Here is a 14,914-nt window from a genome sequence, read left to right on the forward strand (position 1 = left end):
TATGGGTTTGCCACTTTATTTTCAATCATTTCCAATTTCTTCATTGGTCAATTTATCTGCTGCCCCTGTGAGGGTGCCGACACACACCGCAGATTTTGTTGCAGAAATGCCTGTGACTGAAAATCAATTCCATTTGTTTGAATTGTGGTTGCAGACATCCATGTGCTCGCTGCCAGTCCCCTTCAGATGAATAGAACTGATTATCAATTGCAGAAATTTCTGCTACAAAACGTGCCGCATTTGAAGGCACATGAAAGTTTATAGTCCTCAGTCTATTCACAGTTTGTGTATCTAGACCTATTTATATATTTTTTTCCAGCTTTTTCTTAACCCTAAGGTCTCATGCACACGAACGTTGTTCTGGTCCGCATCCGAGCCGCAGTTTTTGCGGCTCAGGTGCGGACCCATTCACTTCAACGGGGCCGCAAAAGATGCGGACAGCACTCCATGTGCGGTCCGCATCCGTTGCTCCGTTACGTAGCCCTGCAAAAATATATAAGATGTCCTATTCTTGTCCGTTTTGCGGACAAGAATAGGCATTTCTACAATGGGCCGCCTGTTCCGTTCCGCAAATTGCGGAAGGCACACGGGCGGCTTCTATGTTTTGCGGGCCGCAAAAAACGCAACGGTCGTGTGCATGAGGCCTTGACTATAATGTGGGACTATAACTAATAGGAAAATGACATTCTACAAGGTCTATGTAAAAGAGATTTAGTTGGAATTGTCCTTTAAGCTACTAGCTCTTGGGACTGCTTTGTGTGTGTTGTTGCTTTTGCAACTGCTTGAAGGAATGTAATAAAGGGGAACCCCTGCTCAAGAGCCTCCTGTTTGCAGTTGCTTTCCTCAGTTATAACTGCTAATTACCGTTAGGAGCCCCGAGATGAGCTGCTCTTTGGAGGACCTGTGTTGATGGAAGCTGTTGTCCGTTATTTGAATTAATAAAGGTGCCCTTATCTCCCAGTCAGCTGTGGTCCCAGTAGGTCCATTTCCATCTTGTACTATCTCGTGCCAGCCACCTTATTACTCTTTCCCCTTTCACACACAGCAGAGATCTGGTGGAGATGCCGGAAATCTCCTCTGTTGGAAGTGGGTCGGCTTTGACAGTGGCAGATCTAGACACCCGTGCTTTATGTTCAAGATGAAACGCATTTAAAAAATATATTTTTTTAGATGGACAACCGCTTTCTATGCGTGCAAAATCTGAGCAGAAAAAAATGCTTGTTTTTCACTCTTTAAAAGGGTTGTCTCACTTTAGCAAGTGGCACGTATCACACAGACAAAGTTAATACAAGGCTCTTCCTAATGTATTGGGATTGTCAATATTGCCTCCTTTGCTGGCTTGAGTCATTTTTCCATTGAATTATCCATCGCTAGTTTCCAGGGGTTACGACCACCACTGCAGCACAGATACGAGGTGGACGGGGACCGGAGCTGCTGTGCATGTTTCCGGCCATCAGAGAGGCCGGCGCTTTTTCCTATACTGTGCAAGTACGGCCACCGCTGATGTATCACAGGATTGTCGTAACCATGGAAACGAGCAGTGTACAATGTGATGGAAAAATGAATGAAGCCAGCAAAGGAGGCAATATGGACAATCACAATACATCAGTAAGTGCCTTGTATTACCTTTTTTACATGATAAATGCCATTTGCTGAAGTGAGAGGACCCCTTTAATTTCTGTTGTACATATCCTGAAGCATTTTCTGCTATTTGCCTGGTGGTCTTTTTAGTTTGTGATCACAGAAACGTGAAATTTCCTTACTGCAAAATGTTTTTTCGTTGAATCAAAAACTTGCTTCCTAAATAAGTCCTTCTGCTTCTTAGGGCCTGTGCATAATGAGCTCGCGTTCCAGCCTCCGATCTCCAATCACCCAGGTGAGTCTTTGATTTTTCTCGCCCATATTCATTGGGGGACACAGAGACCGTGGTATAGCTATGTCCTCTAGGAGGCGCTGACACTAGATAAAGCTGTTAGCTCCTCCCCTGGCAGCTATACCCCCTCCAGCCTGGAGAGAGAACTTCAGTTTTTTCTAGTGTCAATAGGAGGCAAGACCTCCCTGCTCTGCAGGGATCTCCTGAAGATTTTTTTTTTATTTTAGTTTTATTTTTTTCCTTCTTTTTCAGATGGGAAAACAGTGGACACCTCACCTCCCTGTTCTCCCGGGGTTCGAGTTGCGCCAGTGCCGGTCACCCGCACTGCTGCCTCCCCCACAGAAGACAAGGTGGACCAGGGCAGCCTCGCTCCCCTGCATCCCGCCAGACAAGGGGTCACCCATCCAAGCCCCCCTTTTCTAGCGTACTGCCACTACGGTGCCAGTAGCTGAAGGGGTGACCTTGCTGGACCAGAGGAGGGGTGAAGATGGCGGCAGGATGAGGTGAGTACACGGGAATAGGTAAGTATCAACCCTCTTCCTTCTCCCTCCCTCGTTCATTATCACTCAGGGGCCCGCTCCAAGCACACCTACGATTAAGGCATGCCACCTACCTCCTGGTATCTCTAGCCAGTTTAACCCTTCCAGGGGCACTCTCTTGGAATGCCGCAGCTTTCATCCTGGCGGGGGGGTGGGCACTCTGGCGCGAAATTCTTCCCGCCCTTCTCCCCCTCCCCCAGACACCTGCTGAGCTTCGTCACTGATCCTCCTGACCACATTAACCCTTCCTGGCCACCACCATTCTTAGGCCGGCACCTGAAGATCTGGGGCTCCTCCCCCTAAGTACAGTGCATGAGTGGAGAATTTTAACCCCTTCCTGCCTGTCATTGAGACCGGCTTCCTAGAAAAAATGTATAAAATAATAATAAAGGAAAGGTGCGTCCTTTCGGGTCCCCCTCCTCAGCCGCAGGGCCACCCGGTCAGTGTGGTTCCACACTGGGCCCGTATCCTATCTCGGGTAAGGGGGACTTCTAATGGTTCCCAATCCGCCTTCGGGGCCAATTGCTTGATGATTCTCCACCTGCGCAATCCAGTGAAGAACAACTGCGGGATCCCAATCCCCGTCCTCCGCAGCCGTTTTGATTGATGTTTCTCCACCTGCGCAATTCAGTGACGGACCACTGCGGGATCCCAATCCGCCCTCCGGGGCTTTTTGGTTGATGATTCTCCACCTGCGCAATCCAGTGACGGACCACTGCAGGATCCCAATCCCCGCCCTCCGGGGCTGAATGGTTGATGATTCTCCACCCCAGCAATCCAGTGACGGACCGCTGCAGGATTTCACTCCGTCCTCCGGGGCCGTTTGGTTGATGATTCTCCACCTGCGCAATCCAGTGACGGTCCACTGCGGCATCCCAATCCGCCCTCCGGGGCTTTTTGGTTGATGATTCTCCACCTGCGCAATCCAGTGACGGACCACTGCAGGATCCAACTCCGTCCTCCGGGGCCGTTTGATTGATGATTCTCCACCTGCGCAGTCCAGTGACGGACTACTGCAGGATCCCAACCCCGGAGGGTGGATTGGGAATTCCAGAGGTTCTCCGCTATATTGAGCAGGTGGAGAATTATCAATGAAAACGGCCCCCGTTTTCGTTGATAATTCTCCACCTGCTCAATATAGCGGAGAACCTCTGGAATTCCCAATCCACCCTCCGGGGTCATTTGGTTGATAATTCTCCACCTTCGTACATCACATGGAGGACAGCTGAAGCATTCCAAACCCACCCTCTGGGCCGTTTGGTTGCTAATTCTCCACCTGCGCAATTCAGGAAGGATCTCCGCAGGATTCCCAATCCGTTTTCCAGGGCCATTTGGTTGATAATTCTCCACCTGCGCCATACAGTGGAGAACCTCTGGATTCCCAATCCACCCTCCTGGGTCGTTTGGTTGATGATTCCCCACCTGCGCAATTCCAGTGGGAGGCAACTGGAACTTCCCAATCCACCCTCTGGGGTCGTTTGGTGGATAATTCTCTGCCGGCGCAATTTTATACAGGACCCCTGTTCCCAATCCACCCCTTGGGTGGTTTTGTTGCTAAGCCCCCTCCTACGCAGTCCGCATCTGCCAGGGCTGAGATTCTGAGGGGCAGACCTGCGCGCTAGCGGACCACATCACGTCATCTTCTCCTCGAACATCTCCGCACTCCCTTCCTCCCCGGGTCACGCTCAGGCGCACCCTCTCTCACAGGAGCTGGTCCGCCCGAGGGAGGGAGGAGAATCGCTGATTCAGACCCTGACATGAATCCGAAGCAATCTCCTAAGATTGCGTCTACGATGGCTAGCAGCACTTGTCGTAGGCATTACCCCCTTCCTTAGGCGGAGTAATTGCACTACTTTGGGATACAGTACTGACCTTATACATTGTCCCCTGTCATAGGTGGACTAAGTACAATAACACTGATTTCAGTGCCGGACGTATACATTCCCCCTTCTGTAGGTGGCGGATTTGCATCTCCACTGCGTTCAGTACCTGCTGTATTCAATAGCTCCTTCCACAGGTGCCAGGATGACATTATCACTGGTTACAAGGTATGCTGTATGCATTACCCCCTTACTTAAGTGCTAATTGCACTCCCACAGGGTACAGGACTCGCCATATGCACTAGTTCTCGCCGTGGGCATTAACCCTCCTTTATAGGTGGGGTCTTTTCCCTACCACTGGCTTAAGTACTCCGTACGCATTCCACCTTCCATAGGTGGGGTAATTGCACCACCATTGGATACGGTCCGACTGTCGCGCTATCCTCCCATAGCCGGAGTGTTACACATCACTGTGCTTCCTGCCTGCCTTACTCCCTTTCGCAAGTGATCCACTAGCGGGGGAATAACTGAATATCTTCAGATACGGCAATTCAACAGTCGGTACTCAACGGTGCCCGGTACTCTTACTCTAGTGCTATATGAGTGCCGCCAGTGGATACGGTGGCTATTCTCATTGTGTTCTTTTTGGTACTGGTTTTGGCCATGATTATAACTCCTCTGTCTTCTCAGGGGGTTTACTAGCATCACTTGTATCCTAGAGACTCCCATCTCCATGGGTCTTCATTGTTCCAGTCGGTCATGATATTGTCTGCATCAGTAGTTGTGCGTACACCATTGCACATATATGGCGAGTACGTTCCAACGAGTCAAGTGCTCACTGACTGTATTCTCTATCCACCACTCCTCCTTCTCTGGGAAAGTGGTTATGCGTGTTTTCCTCCACAGGTGCAGCCTTTCGCTAATGCTTGAGTTCGTGGTCGCTGCAGTGGGACATCCCCTCTGCTAGGGGCCCTACCCTGGCGCCAGCTTGGCAGTTGCACCTGTTCAGCGCACTTCCAGGTAGAGTTCTTAAGGTTGCTCTACTTAAACTAGGGCAGATAGGTACGAGGCTTCTACGGATAGTCTCAGGCCTCCCTCTCAGTTGTTTTGCGCTGACGGGGCGAGCACTGGCTATTACTGTGGGAGCGGTATTGCATACCAGTACATACTTGGGGTCTGTCTGTTTAGTTTTTTCGTCAGGTGATGGACTTTTTCTATAACTGAAATCCTTGGCTACTTCTGTATAGCGCCAGTCTCTACGGGAAATGGGCTTGGACCTGGCCTATTCTTCCCCTGTCCCTTTCCTCCTCTGGATCATGATTCATAGACACCCGCATGCCTTGGTAGTTCCTATGTTACTACCTTCCCTCATCTGCACCTGCATGGGGTATTCTTTTAGTGGCCTTCCATTCCAGGCACGCTCCGATCCCAACTGGTGGGCTGTGACACCCTCCACATCCCTCCTTCTATAGGGACTCCTTCCATTGGTCTGGGTGTGCTAACGGTATCTACACGAAAGCTCCCCACTTTCTCTTCCGAGCAGGAGTTCCGGAAATATACGACATGGATGCCCTGACCTCTCCTTGGCGGGAGTTTCTCCCTCCTTACGTGTTTCTTCTCTCCTACCCAGGGTTCTACGGAGGATCAGATGGACGGCATTCCGAATAATCCTAGTCGCTCCGGATGGGCCCCGTCGCGCATGGTACGCTGATCTCGTTTCCCTTCTAGGAGATGTCTCTTGTCACTGCCACTCAGAGACTACCTTCCTTTAGGGTCCGGTCTTACATCGGCATTTAGGGTCTTTGTTGACGGCGGGGCCTCCCCTGGTGCCCATGGAAACCTTCTTTCAGGGAGTGGCCCATACGGTTCCTCCGTACCGTCCTTTACCGCCTTGGGATCTGAATGTAGTTCTCTCAGAGTTCCAGTCTTATCCCTTTGAGCCCTTGGGGAGACAAATCTCCCCGGCTCCTAGAAGTTAGTTTTTTCTTGTGGCTCTCATCCATCAGACGGGTGTTTCGAGTTGGGGGTGCTCGCTTGCAGAGAACCCTTCCTGGGTCTTCACAAGGATAAGGCGGTTCTCTGGCCCATTCCCTTTTTCTCCCGAAGGTGATCTCTGTCTTCCACTTCAATGTAGAAATTGTCCTTCCTTCACTGTCCCTCTCCTTCGCTCCCTAAGGCAGGGAGCTACGTCATTATTGGCAGCCTCCAGTCCCTTCCGGCGTACGGAACCCCCCTTTTTTTGTCATCCGGAGGTTCCACGCAAAGAATTGGCGGCCTCCAAGGGGCAATTGCACGATGGATTCGGTCTGCAAATGCCTTACCGTTCCGCCCTTAAGTGTCACGGCTCGCTCCCCTGAGCGTGTGTACGCTTCTTGGGCTCTGAGGCATCGCGCCACGGCTGCGCAGTTGTGTAAATGGCTTCCGGTCCTCCTTACACACATTCAAAAAAATTTCCAGGTGCATTGTTATGCATCTGCGGCCGCTGCTTAGCCCGCAAGGTCTTGCAGGCGGCAGTTTCTTAGCTACCAGCAGGGACGCTTGCTTCCATGGGTCTGTGGTTTTTCCCTCCCCGTGGACTGCTCTTGAACGTCCCACGGTTCCTGTGTCCCCAATGAATATGGGCGAGAAAAAGAGATTTTTGTATAACTTACCAGTAAAATCTCTTTCTCGCTCTTCATTGGGGGACACCGCACCCACCCAGTATTGTTGTTCGGCCACAGTTGGGCAGTTGCTGGTTAGAACCCGGTTCGGTTCTTGGCATTGTTGCTGTTACACGTTTTTTCGTTGGTTTTCTTGCTTCTCCTACTGCTTCTCACAAACTGAAGCTCTCTCTCCAGACTGGAGGGGGTATAGCTGCCAGGGGAGGAGCTAACAGCTTTTACTAGTGTCAACGCCTCCTAGAGGACATAGCTGTACCACGGTCTCTGTGTCCCCCAATGAAGAGCGAGAAAGAGATTTTACTGGTAAGTTATACAAAATATCCTTTTCTCTGTGCTGTATTTTTTAGGGGTCTCTTCCGTGCCCTTATTTGTGACCTTTGCTCCATTTTGCCAGAGGCAGACAGAGAAAAGAGTTTGTTTTTTTTTTTCCCCAAAAGAATACCTGTTTTGGTGTCTTCTCCTGCGCTCTGTTCATGATTTATGATGGTTATATCTGCCCCCTTGTAATATTTCGCAGCCACAGTTACATTTCTTCTGCTTCTTATCCTGTAGCCCCCGAGTATTGGTGCTCTATTGCATACTTTGAAATGGATGTTCAGGTGGGAGAAACCTTCAAAGTCCCATCAAGCTGCCCCATTGTTACTGTCGATGGCTATGTAGACCCTTCTGGTGGAGATCGGTTCTGCTTGGGACAGCTGTCCAATGTTCACCGGACAGAAGCCATCGAGAGAGCAAGGTGATGGATATAAAGTCCTCTGGTTATAAATTACATCACACAGGTGACATTGTGCTCAGTTATTACTCATGTATATACACAATGACTGCTTAACATGAAAACTCACCTGGAATTACTGTCACAAACAAAAAACTAAATTCCCCAAAAATGGCGGGGGGGAGGGAATAACCCTCTGCACCCAATGTATATTATTATTATTAAAGCGCCATTCCTTCCATAGCACTGTACATATGATAAGGGGTGCACATACATAATACAGACAATTGCACTAATCATAAACAAGACGAGTTACAAATTAGTACAGAAGGAGAGGGGCCCTGCCCGTGAGGGCTTACAGTCTACATGGTATATGATATCTGAATCATGGAGAATGTATAAACATATTGCAGGTGACATCTATGAACTCTGCATATACTGTACGCGTGTATACACTCCTCAGCATTGAAATTACAACACCAAGAAGGTCGAGCTGTAAAGTTATGCAAATCAGGACAGTAACAGGTGTCTCTAAGATCTGCAGATGATCAACGTTTCAAGCAAATTGCAAAAAGTTGCTATAACTGGCACATCGATGAACAGGAGGTATAGCACAATCATCTCACACCACCATCTGATTTTTGCTAAAAAAACAAAACAAAAAAAACCCAAAAACAAAGCTTTCAATCTGCTTTTATGCCCCTCCCACAGATTGTGGGAGGGGCATAAAAGCAGGCCTGCATAGCCGAAATGTGCTGTCGAGGCCTGCGGCATCTTGTCTCCCATTGAGCGCATCTGGGGTGTTATTGGTCACAATGGTAAAGGGAGCTGCCAGCAGCAGATCTTGATGATTTATGTGCCCAATTCCATTCAGCGTGGCAGAACATTTCTCAAACATGTATAGCAGAGAGTAAGAAAGAACGCAGCCGGCACTGCCGCATGTGTCTATGCGATCACTGGGGTGCTTTAAACACTGGTATCCCGAACCTTCACGGTGGTGCTCTGTCGGTGATGTAGTGGTTATGAAAATAATAGCATAAGAAAAAGGCACCGCGGCACTCACCATTGGTCACGAAGTTGCTATTTGCAGTTTATTTCTTAGTGACATATTATCAGTGGACGCGGACGAAACACAGGTGCATGCACCTTCGGGACCAATGGTGAGTGCCGTGGTGCTTTTTTCTTATGCTATTATTTCTCAAACACGATAGCATGCCAAGGCATGTAAGTGCATGTATTTTTGGGTGGTGCACAGAGTGAAACAATTGAGATGCTTTTCATATTTTGCTTCCATTTGGTTATCATTTTCATATCATTAACATGTCGTATCGATCCTGTGGTTTCCATAATTTCACGACTTTTCCTGCTTGCTGATGCAGTTTCAATGTTGAGGAGTGTAGACATGAGGTGTTGTACTTCTCGGCTCAGACTCTGAGCCACAAACCTGAATTTTATTCAAATCAAATGAACTACTACGTTGCAGAATTGCACGAAGACGTCTTTGAGTAAATGACAGGGTCGCATATTCAGTGTGTCTGGTGTCCTCTTTCCAAAAATGATTGTGGAGGTATAAACTGTACTTCAGTTTTTGTGTGTTTCTGAAATTGGCTCACGTGAGAATTTCCCTTACCCCTTGTGTTGTGTCTTTACTCGCAGGTTACACATAGGGAAAGGTGTCCAACTGGAGTGTAAAGGAGAAGGTGATGTCTGGGTGCGATGTCTCAGTGACCATGCAGTGTTTGTACAGAGCTACTACCTGGATAGAGAGGCAGGACGAGCCCCCGGGGACGCAGTCCACAAGATATATCCCAGCGCTTACATTAAGGTAATGGTCGCCAAGTTTTGTAGCTGATAACCACCGGCCATTAACAATTAGAAATGTATTTATGCGAAAAAGTATGTAACCCAGACAACCCTAGGGCCTAATACATCCTGGTGGGTGGCTGTAGCTGTGCCTATGAGACTATTGTGGAAGCTCATCTGTGATAAAAGTAGAATAAAGTACAATAAAGTTTAATTAACCAAAAAAAATTCTCCCCCAAAATCCTTTCCATTATGTTATTTAAAAATGACTCTGCAAGTACCGTATTTTTTGCCCTATAAGACGCACCGGCCCATAAGATGCACCTAGGTTTTTGGGGAGGAAAATAAGGAAAAAAAATATTTTTAACCAAAAGGTGTGCTTTTGGTGGGTTTGGAACTAATGGTGGTCTGTGGATGGCACTATTACTGGGGATCTGTGGATGGCACTATTATGGGGGGTCTGTGAAGGGATCTGTGGATGACGCACTGTTATGGGGGGATCTGTGGATGACGCACTGTTATGGGGGGATCTGTGGATGACGCACTGTTATGGGGGGATCTGTGGATGACGCACTGTTATGGGGGGGATCTGTGGATGACGCACTGTTATGGGGGGGGATCTGTGGATGACGCACTGTTATGGGGGATCTGTGGCTGATACTGTTACAGGGGGGATCTGTGGATGACGCACTGTTATGGGGGATCTGTGGCTGACACTGTTTCAGGGGGGATCTGTGGCTGACACTGTTACAGGGGGGATCTGTGGCTGACACTGTTACAGGGGGGATCTGTGGCTGACACTGTTACAGGGGGGGATCTGTGGCTGACACTGTTACAGGGGGGATCTGTGGCTGACACTGTTACAGGGGGGATCTGTGGCTGACACTGTTACAGGGGGGATCTGTGGCTGACACTGTTACAGGGGGGATCTGTGGCTGACACTGTTACAGGGGGGATCTGTGGCTGACACTGTTACAGGGGGGATCTGTGGCTGACACTGTTACAGGGGGGATCTGTGGCTGACACTGTTACAGGGGGGATCTGTGGCTGACATTGTTATATATATGTGCCATCCACAGACCCCCCCCCCCCCCACCCCATAACAGTGCCATCCACAGACCATAACAGTGCCTTCCACAGATGTTCCCCATAAAACTGTCATCCACAGATTCCCCCGCCGCTCCAGTGCTGCAGTATACAAATATAAAATGTCTCATTCAATTAAAAGTGATTAAACATGCCCCTTCACTCCTAATATTACCGTACATCCTAACAGCTTCTGTACAACGCAGGCTGGGCGGCCGGCGCGTCACTCACTGACGTCACATGCCTGCGCCGCCTGCTTCATTCATAAAGTAGGCGGCGCAGGCCCCTGACATCAGGGAGTTACGCTGCCGCCCGCCCGGCCTGCCTGCCTGCCTGCATTCTACAGAAGCTGTTAGGATGTACGGTAATATTAAAAGTGGGGGGGGGGGGGGGGGGCATGTTTAATCACTTTTAATTGAATGAGACATTTTATATTTGTATAGTGCAGCACTGGAGCGGCGGGGACGGAGTACAGTGACTGCACCGCCCCGCTGCAATTGCCGGCCCCCAGCTCCTCCTCCCAGTCCCTCCCCGCTCGCTCATACATCGCAGCCTGCGATGTAAAAATGTCAGCATTCGCCCCATAAGACGCAGGGGCATTTTCCCCCCATTTTGGGGGGGGGGTGCGTCTTATGGGGCGAAAAAGACGGTATAACGACAGAAAATAATAGTATATTATTTAATTTACGCAGATCAATGCATGAGAAAGTGTTTAAAAAAATTTGAGGAATTGCGGTTTTTGGCCCACTCCTCACTGCTCCCCATAGAAAACACTTTAGTAATTAGTAAATTATAGGTGTCCCAAAATGGTTGCTGTAAAAACTCTTCCTGCAAAAAGAACAAGTTGACGGGAATATTAAAAAGTTTCCTCCTGTCTGAATAAAAGTTTTAATTAATATTTGCCTTTAAATAGTTCCAATAAAATCTACAGCTCCTCCTGCAAACAATGAGCTCTGTGGAATGCAACACGGAAAAGCATGCTCAGCCCTGAAGACCTGAGGGGTGAACGCTAGGGATGTATGTGGTTTTTTCTTTGTTGTGGCATGCCACCCTGTTGCATTCAGTCAGCAGTCTAAGGCCAGTCTGAGGCACGTCTCACATCTGTATTATGCGTCCATATTTTGTATGTGTGACCTGCCCAACCACGTTTTAAACTGACCTGAACTCACAGATCCCTATGATGCTGTGAGTTCAGGCCCGTAAACTCACTGTTGGGCCAAGAAACTCATCTGAAATACCGAAGCATAATGTGTCTTTAATACACTTGTCTGAGCCTTAAAGGGGTTTTCTCATCTCAGACAATGGGGGCATATCGCTAGGATATGCCCCCATTGTCTTTTAGGTGCGGGTCCCACCGCTGGGACCCGCACCTATATCGAGAACGGAGCCCCGAAAGTGAAGGAGAGCGCACTGCGCATGCGCAGCCGCCCTCCATTCATTTCTATGGGGCCGCCGAAAATAGCCGAGCGCTGGCTTGGCTATTGCCGTCTGCCCTATAGAAATGAATGGGAGCATGGACCGCGCATGCGTAGCACGCTCCCATTCACTTCTATGGGAGAGGTGGGGATTAGCGCTTGGTGGTGGCCGGACCCCGGGAAATCTGGGGTCCTCCAGCCACAGCGCTCCCCGCTCCATTCTCGCAATAGGTGCGGATCCTAGCGATATGCCCCCATTGTCTAAGATGGGAATACCCCTTTAGAGGGGTCTTTCAAGATCATTAAAAAGTTGAAAATGCAAAAAAAAAAATCAGCAGTATACTCACCCTTTACTCCAGTGCCATTGCTTAAAAATAGCAGCGTTGAATCTACGGATACTGCACTCTACTTCTGCAACCAATCGCTGTCTTCAAAGGTATACAGCTGAGGACAGTGATTGACTGCAGCGGTCATGTGTTGTGGGAGTAACAAGTAACAGAGAAGCACCGCAGAACAGCACTGAAGTAAGTGATGAGTTATGATGTTTATCATTTTTTATTTCAAAGGGATTGTCTCACTTCAGCAAATGTCATGTATCAAGTAGAGAAAGTTAACAAGAAGCCACTTTGTAATGTATTGTGATTGTCCATTTTGCTTCCTTTGCTGGCTAGATTAATTTTTCCATCGCATTATACAATGCTTGTTGCTATGGTTATGACCACCCTGCAATCCAGCAGCGGTGGTCGTGCTTGCACACTGTAGCTCTGTGGTCTAGCCACCAGAGAGGCCAGCACTTTTTCCTGTAGTGTGCACGCACTGCCACCGCTGTTGGATTGCTGGCTGGTCATTACCATGGAAACGAGCAGTGTATAATGCAATGGAAAAATGCATGAAGCCAGCAATACACCACCATACATAAGAAAGTGGCTTGTAATAACTTTCTCTACATGATAACATGCCACTTGCTGAAGCGGAGACCACCCCTTTTAAGCTATTGTAGGAGTCGCCCGAGATTTTTAATTATCCCCCCTTTATTACCCCTTTTAAGGTGAATTCACATGAAATAGATTTGCTGCAGAAATTCCTACAACTGAGAATCTGATCCATGCATCTGAATGGGGTGCTTTCTGCAAAATTCCTGTAGATGTAGGGGCTGGCGCGTGAAAAGCCCAGATGCGGATACCCTTTAATTGTCTGCCTATTGAATTGCACTTTTTGTAAAACTGGTCATGGTTTAGTCATCACCTGCCCAATGAGAACTGACACTTGTGCGCTAAGTGGAAAATATTGCTACTAAACAATAAAAATGACATCACGTGTCTAGTGCAAGGTATCCTAGTGGGTCTTGGACTGAGGCAGACCATCATTAACAATTATTGTATCTTCTCCCCCCAAGGTGTTTGATTTACGCCAGTGTCACAGACAGATGCAGCAGCAGGCGGCCACGGCGCAAGCTGCAGCTGCAGCTCAAGCGGCAGCCGTAGCGGGGAATATACCCGGACCAGGATCTGTGGGCGGGATTGCACCAGCAATTAGTAAGTGGAACTCCACAAAGATGAGAGCAGAACAAGGTTCACAGACGCTGACCAAACGTTTTATATTCCCTCAGGTCTTTCTGCCGCCGCAGGGATCGGTGTCGATGATCTCCGGAGACTTTGTATCCTGCGGATGAGCTTTGTGAAGGGCTGGGGTCCTGATTACCCAAGGCAGAGTATAAAGGAGACCCCCTGCTGGATAGAAATTCACTTGCACCGCGCTCTGCAGCTCCTGGATGAAGTCCTCCACACCATGCCCATTGCAGACCCGCAGCCACTGGACTGATGAGCAGGACGCCATCGAATGTATCGCTTACATTGTGTCGAAGGCGGACTGAAATCACAGTCATTTGTAATCATGAAAATATATATAAATAGATATATATATATAAATATATGCACATATCTTCTCCCACTTCAGGGTGGAATTCAACATTTTTTTGTGCCCCGTTTTTTCCCAGCAAAACAGCAGTTTTATTATTTTTTTTTTTTTTTTGCTGTGGAATCTGCATAGAGATGACATGAATAGGATGTATGCAGTGAAGGTGCAATCAATGCCTCGTGCGGAGGAGGGGGGGGGGGGGGGGGGTGGCCGCAATAACCTTTAAAGCGGGACCGGGAAAATACTTTTTAACCCATTTGGTGCTACAGAGATGCGTATTTCTGGAGCAATGTTCCAAAAACTTGTGAATTAGCATCTTCGGTGACTGCACCGTAGTCCTTAGGAGGAGTTGTTGTTTTTTACTCCACATCACTGAATGCTAACGTTCTGCTCCTCTATATGCAGTCCAAAAAATTAAGGCAAATCTTAGAAGTAAAAGATCTGTCAACAGTTGTTTTTTTTTTATCCTTGATTTTAAATCTTTTTTACCTCCCCTGGGCTATGATGTAGATTTAATAAACTGAAGAGTCTAGGAATTTAAAGAGACACTAAACCATAAAGGCCCCTCTTTATACAAACGCATCCATGAGATAGGGCATAATTTATTGATCAATGGGGGTCACCCCAACTCTATGGGACTGCCTAGGACAAAACTTGGCAGTCCTATACAGTTGAATGGAGCTGGGAAGCACCTGCGTGACTGCCTAACCAGTCACCTCATGCTTGTGATTGGTAGGAATCCCACCGATTAGATAGGTATCCCCTATTCTGTGGATAGGGAATAAGTTCTCATGGTGGGACAAGCCCTTTAAGTCTTACAATCTGTTCAAAGCTGTAGCTTCTGGACATCACCAAGTACACTAGATTTATGCACTAAGCACCTGAAAATATTGGTCTGCTAAAGTTCTCGGTCAGTCCTTAACTCGTGACCCTTCATTTCTTCGAAATTCCTTTTTACTCCCCATTGGCCATGCTGCAGTAGCTGAGAACTCCTAGCCAGTGTCGGTACATAGTGGAGGAGTTAAGATGATATCATCTTTGAGGCATGAGGTACTTTCTAAGTCAGTGCTGTGCCTGGCTGCTTCTCCT

At 48.3% G+C, this 14,914-nt stretch overlaps 1 protein-coding gene across 2 annotated transcripts in view; it reads left to right on the top strand.

The window, feature by feature from the left end:
* Positions 1-14,223, top strand: part of SMAD4 (SMAD family member 4) — a 51,604-nt gene extending 37,381 nt beyond the window's left edge. For both annotated transcript variants that reach the window (XM_040421012.1, XM_040421013.1), the window contains exons 8-12: positions 1,826-1,876; positions 7,445-7,628; positions 9,261-9,429; positions 13,305-13,443; positions 13,518-14,223. In XM_040421012.1, coding sequence (XP_040276946.1) covers positions 1,826-1,876; positions 7,445-7,628; positions 9,261-9,429; positions 13,305-13,443; positions 13,518-13,729 — 755 coding nt within the window. In that variant the 3' untranslated portion in view covers positions 13,730-14,223. The remainder of the gene's footprint in view (positions 1-1,825; positions 1,877-7,444; positions 7,629-9,260; positions 9,430-13,304; positions 13,444-13,517) is intronic.
* Positions 14,224-14,914: the final 691 nt, after the last annotated feature.

Source organism: Bufo bufo, chromosome 2, assembly GCF_905171765.1.
Source record: "Bufo bufo chromosome 2, aBufBuf1.1, whole genome shotgun sequence".
NCBI lineage: Eukaryota > Metazoa > Chordata > Amphibia > Anura > Bufonidae > Bufo > Bufo bufo.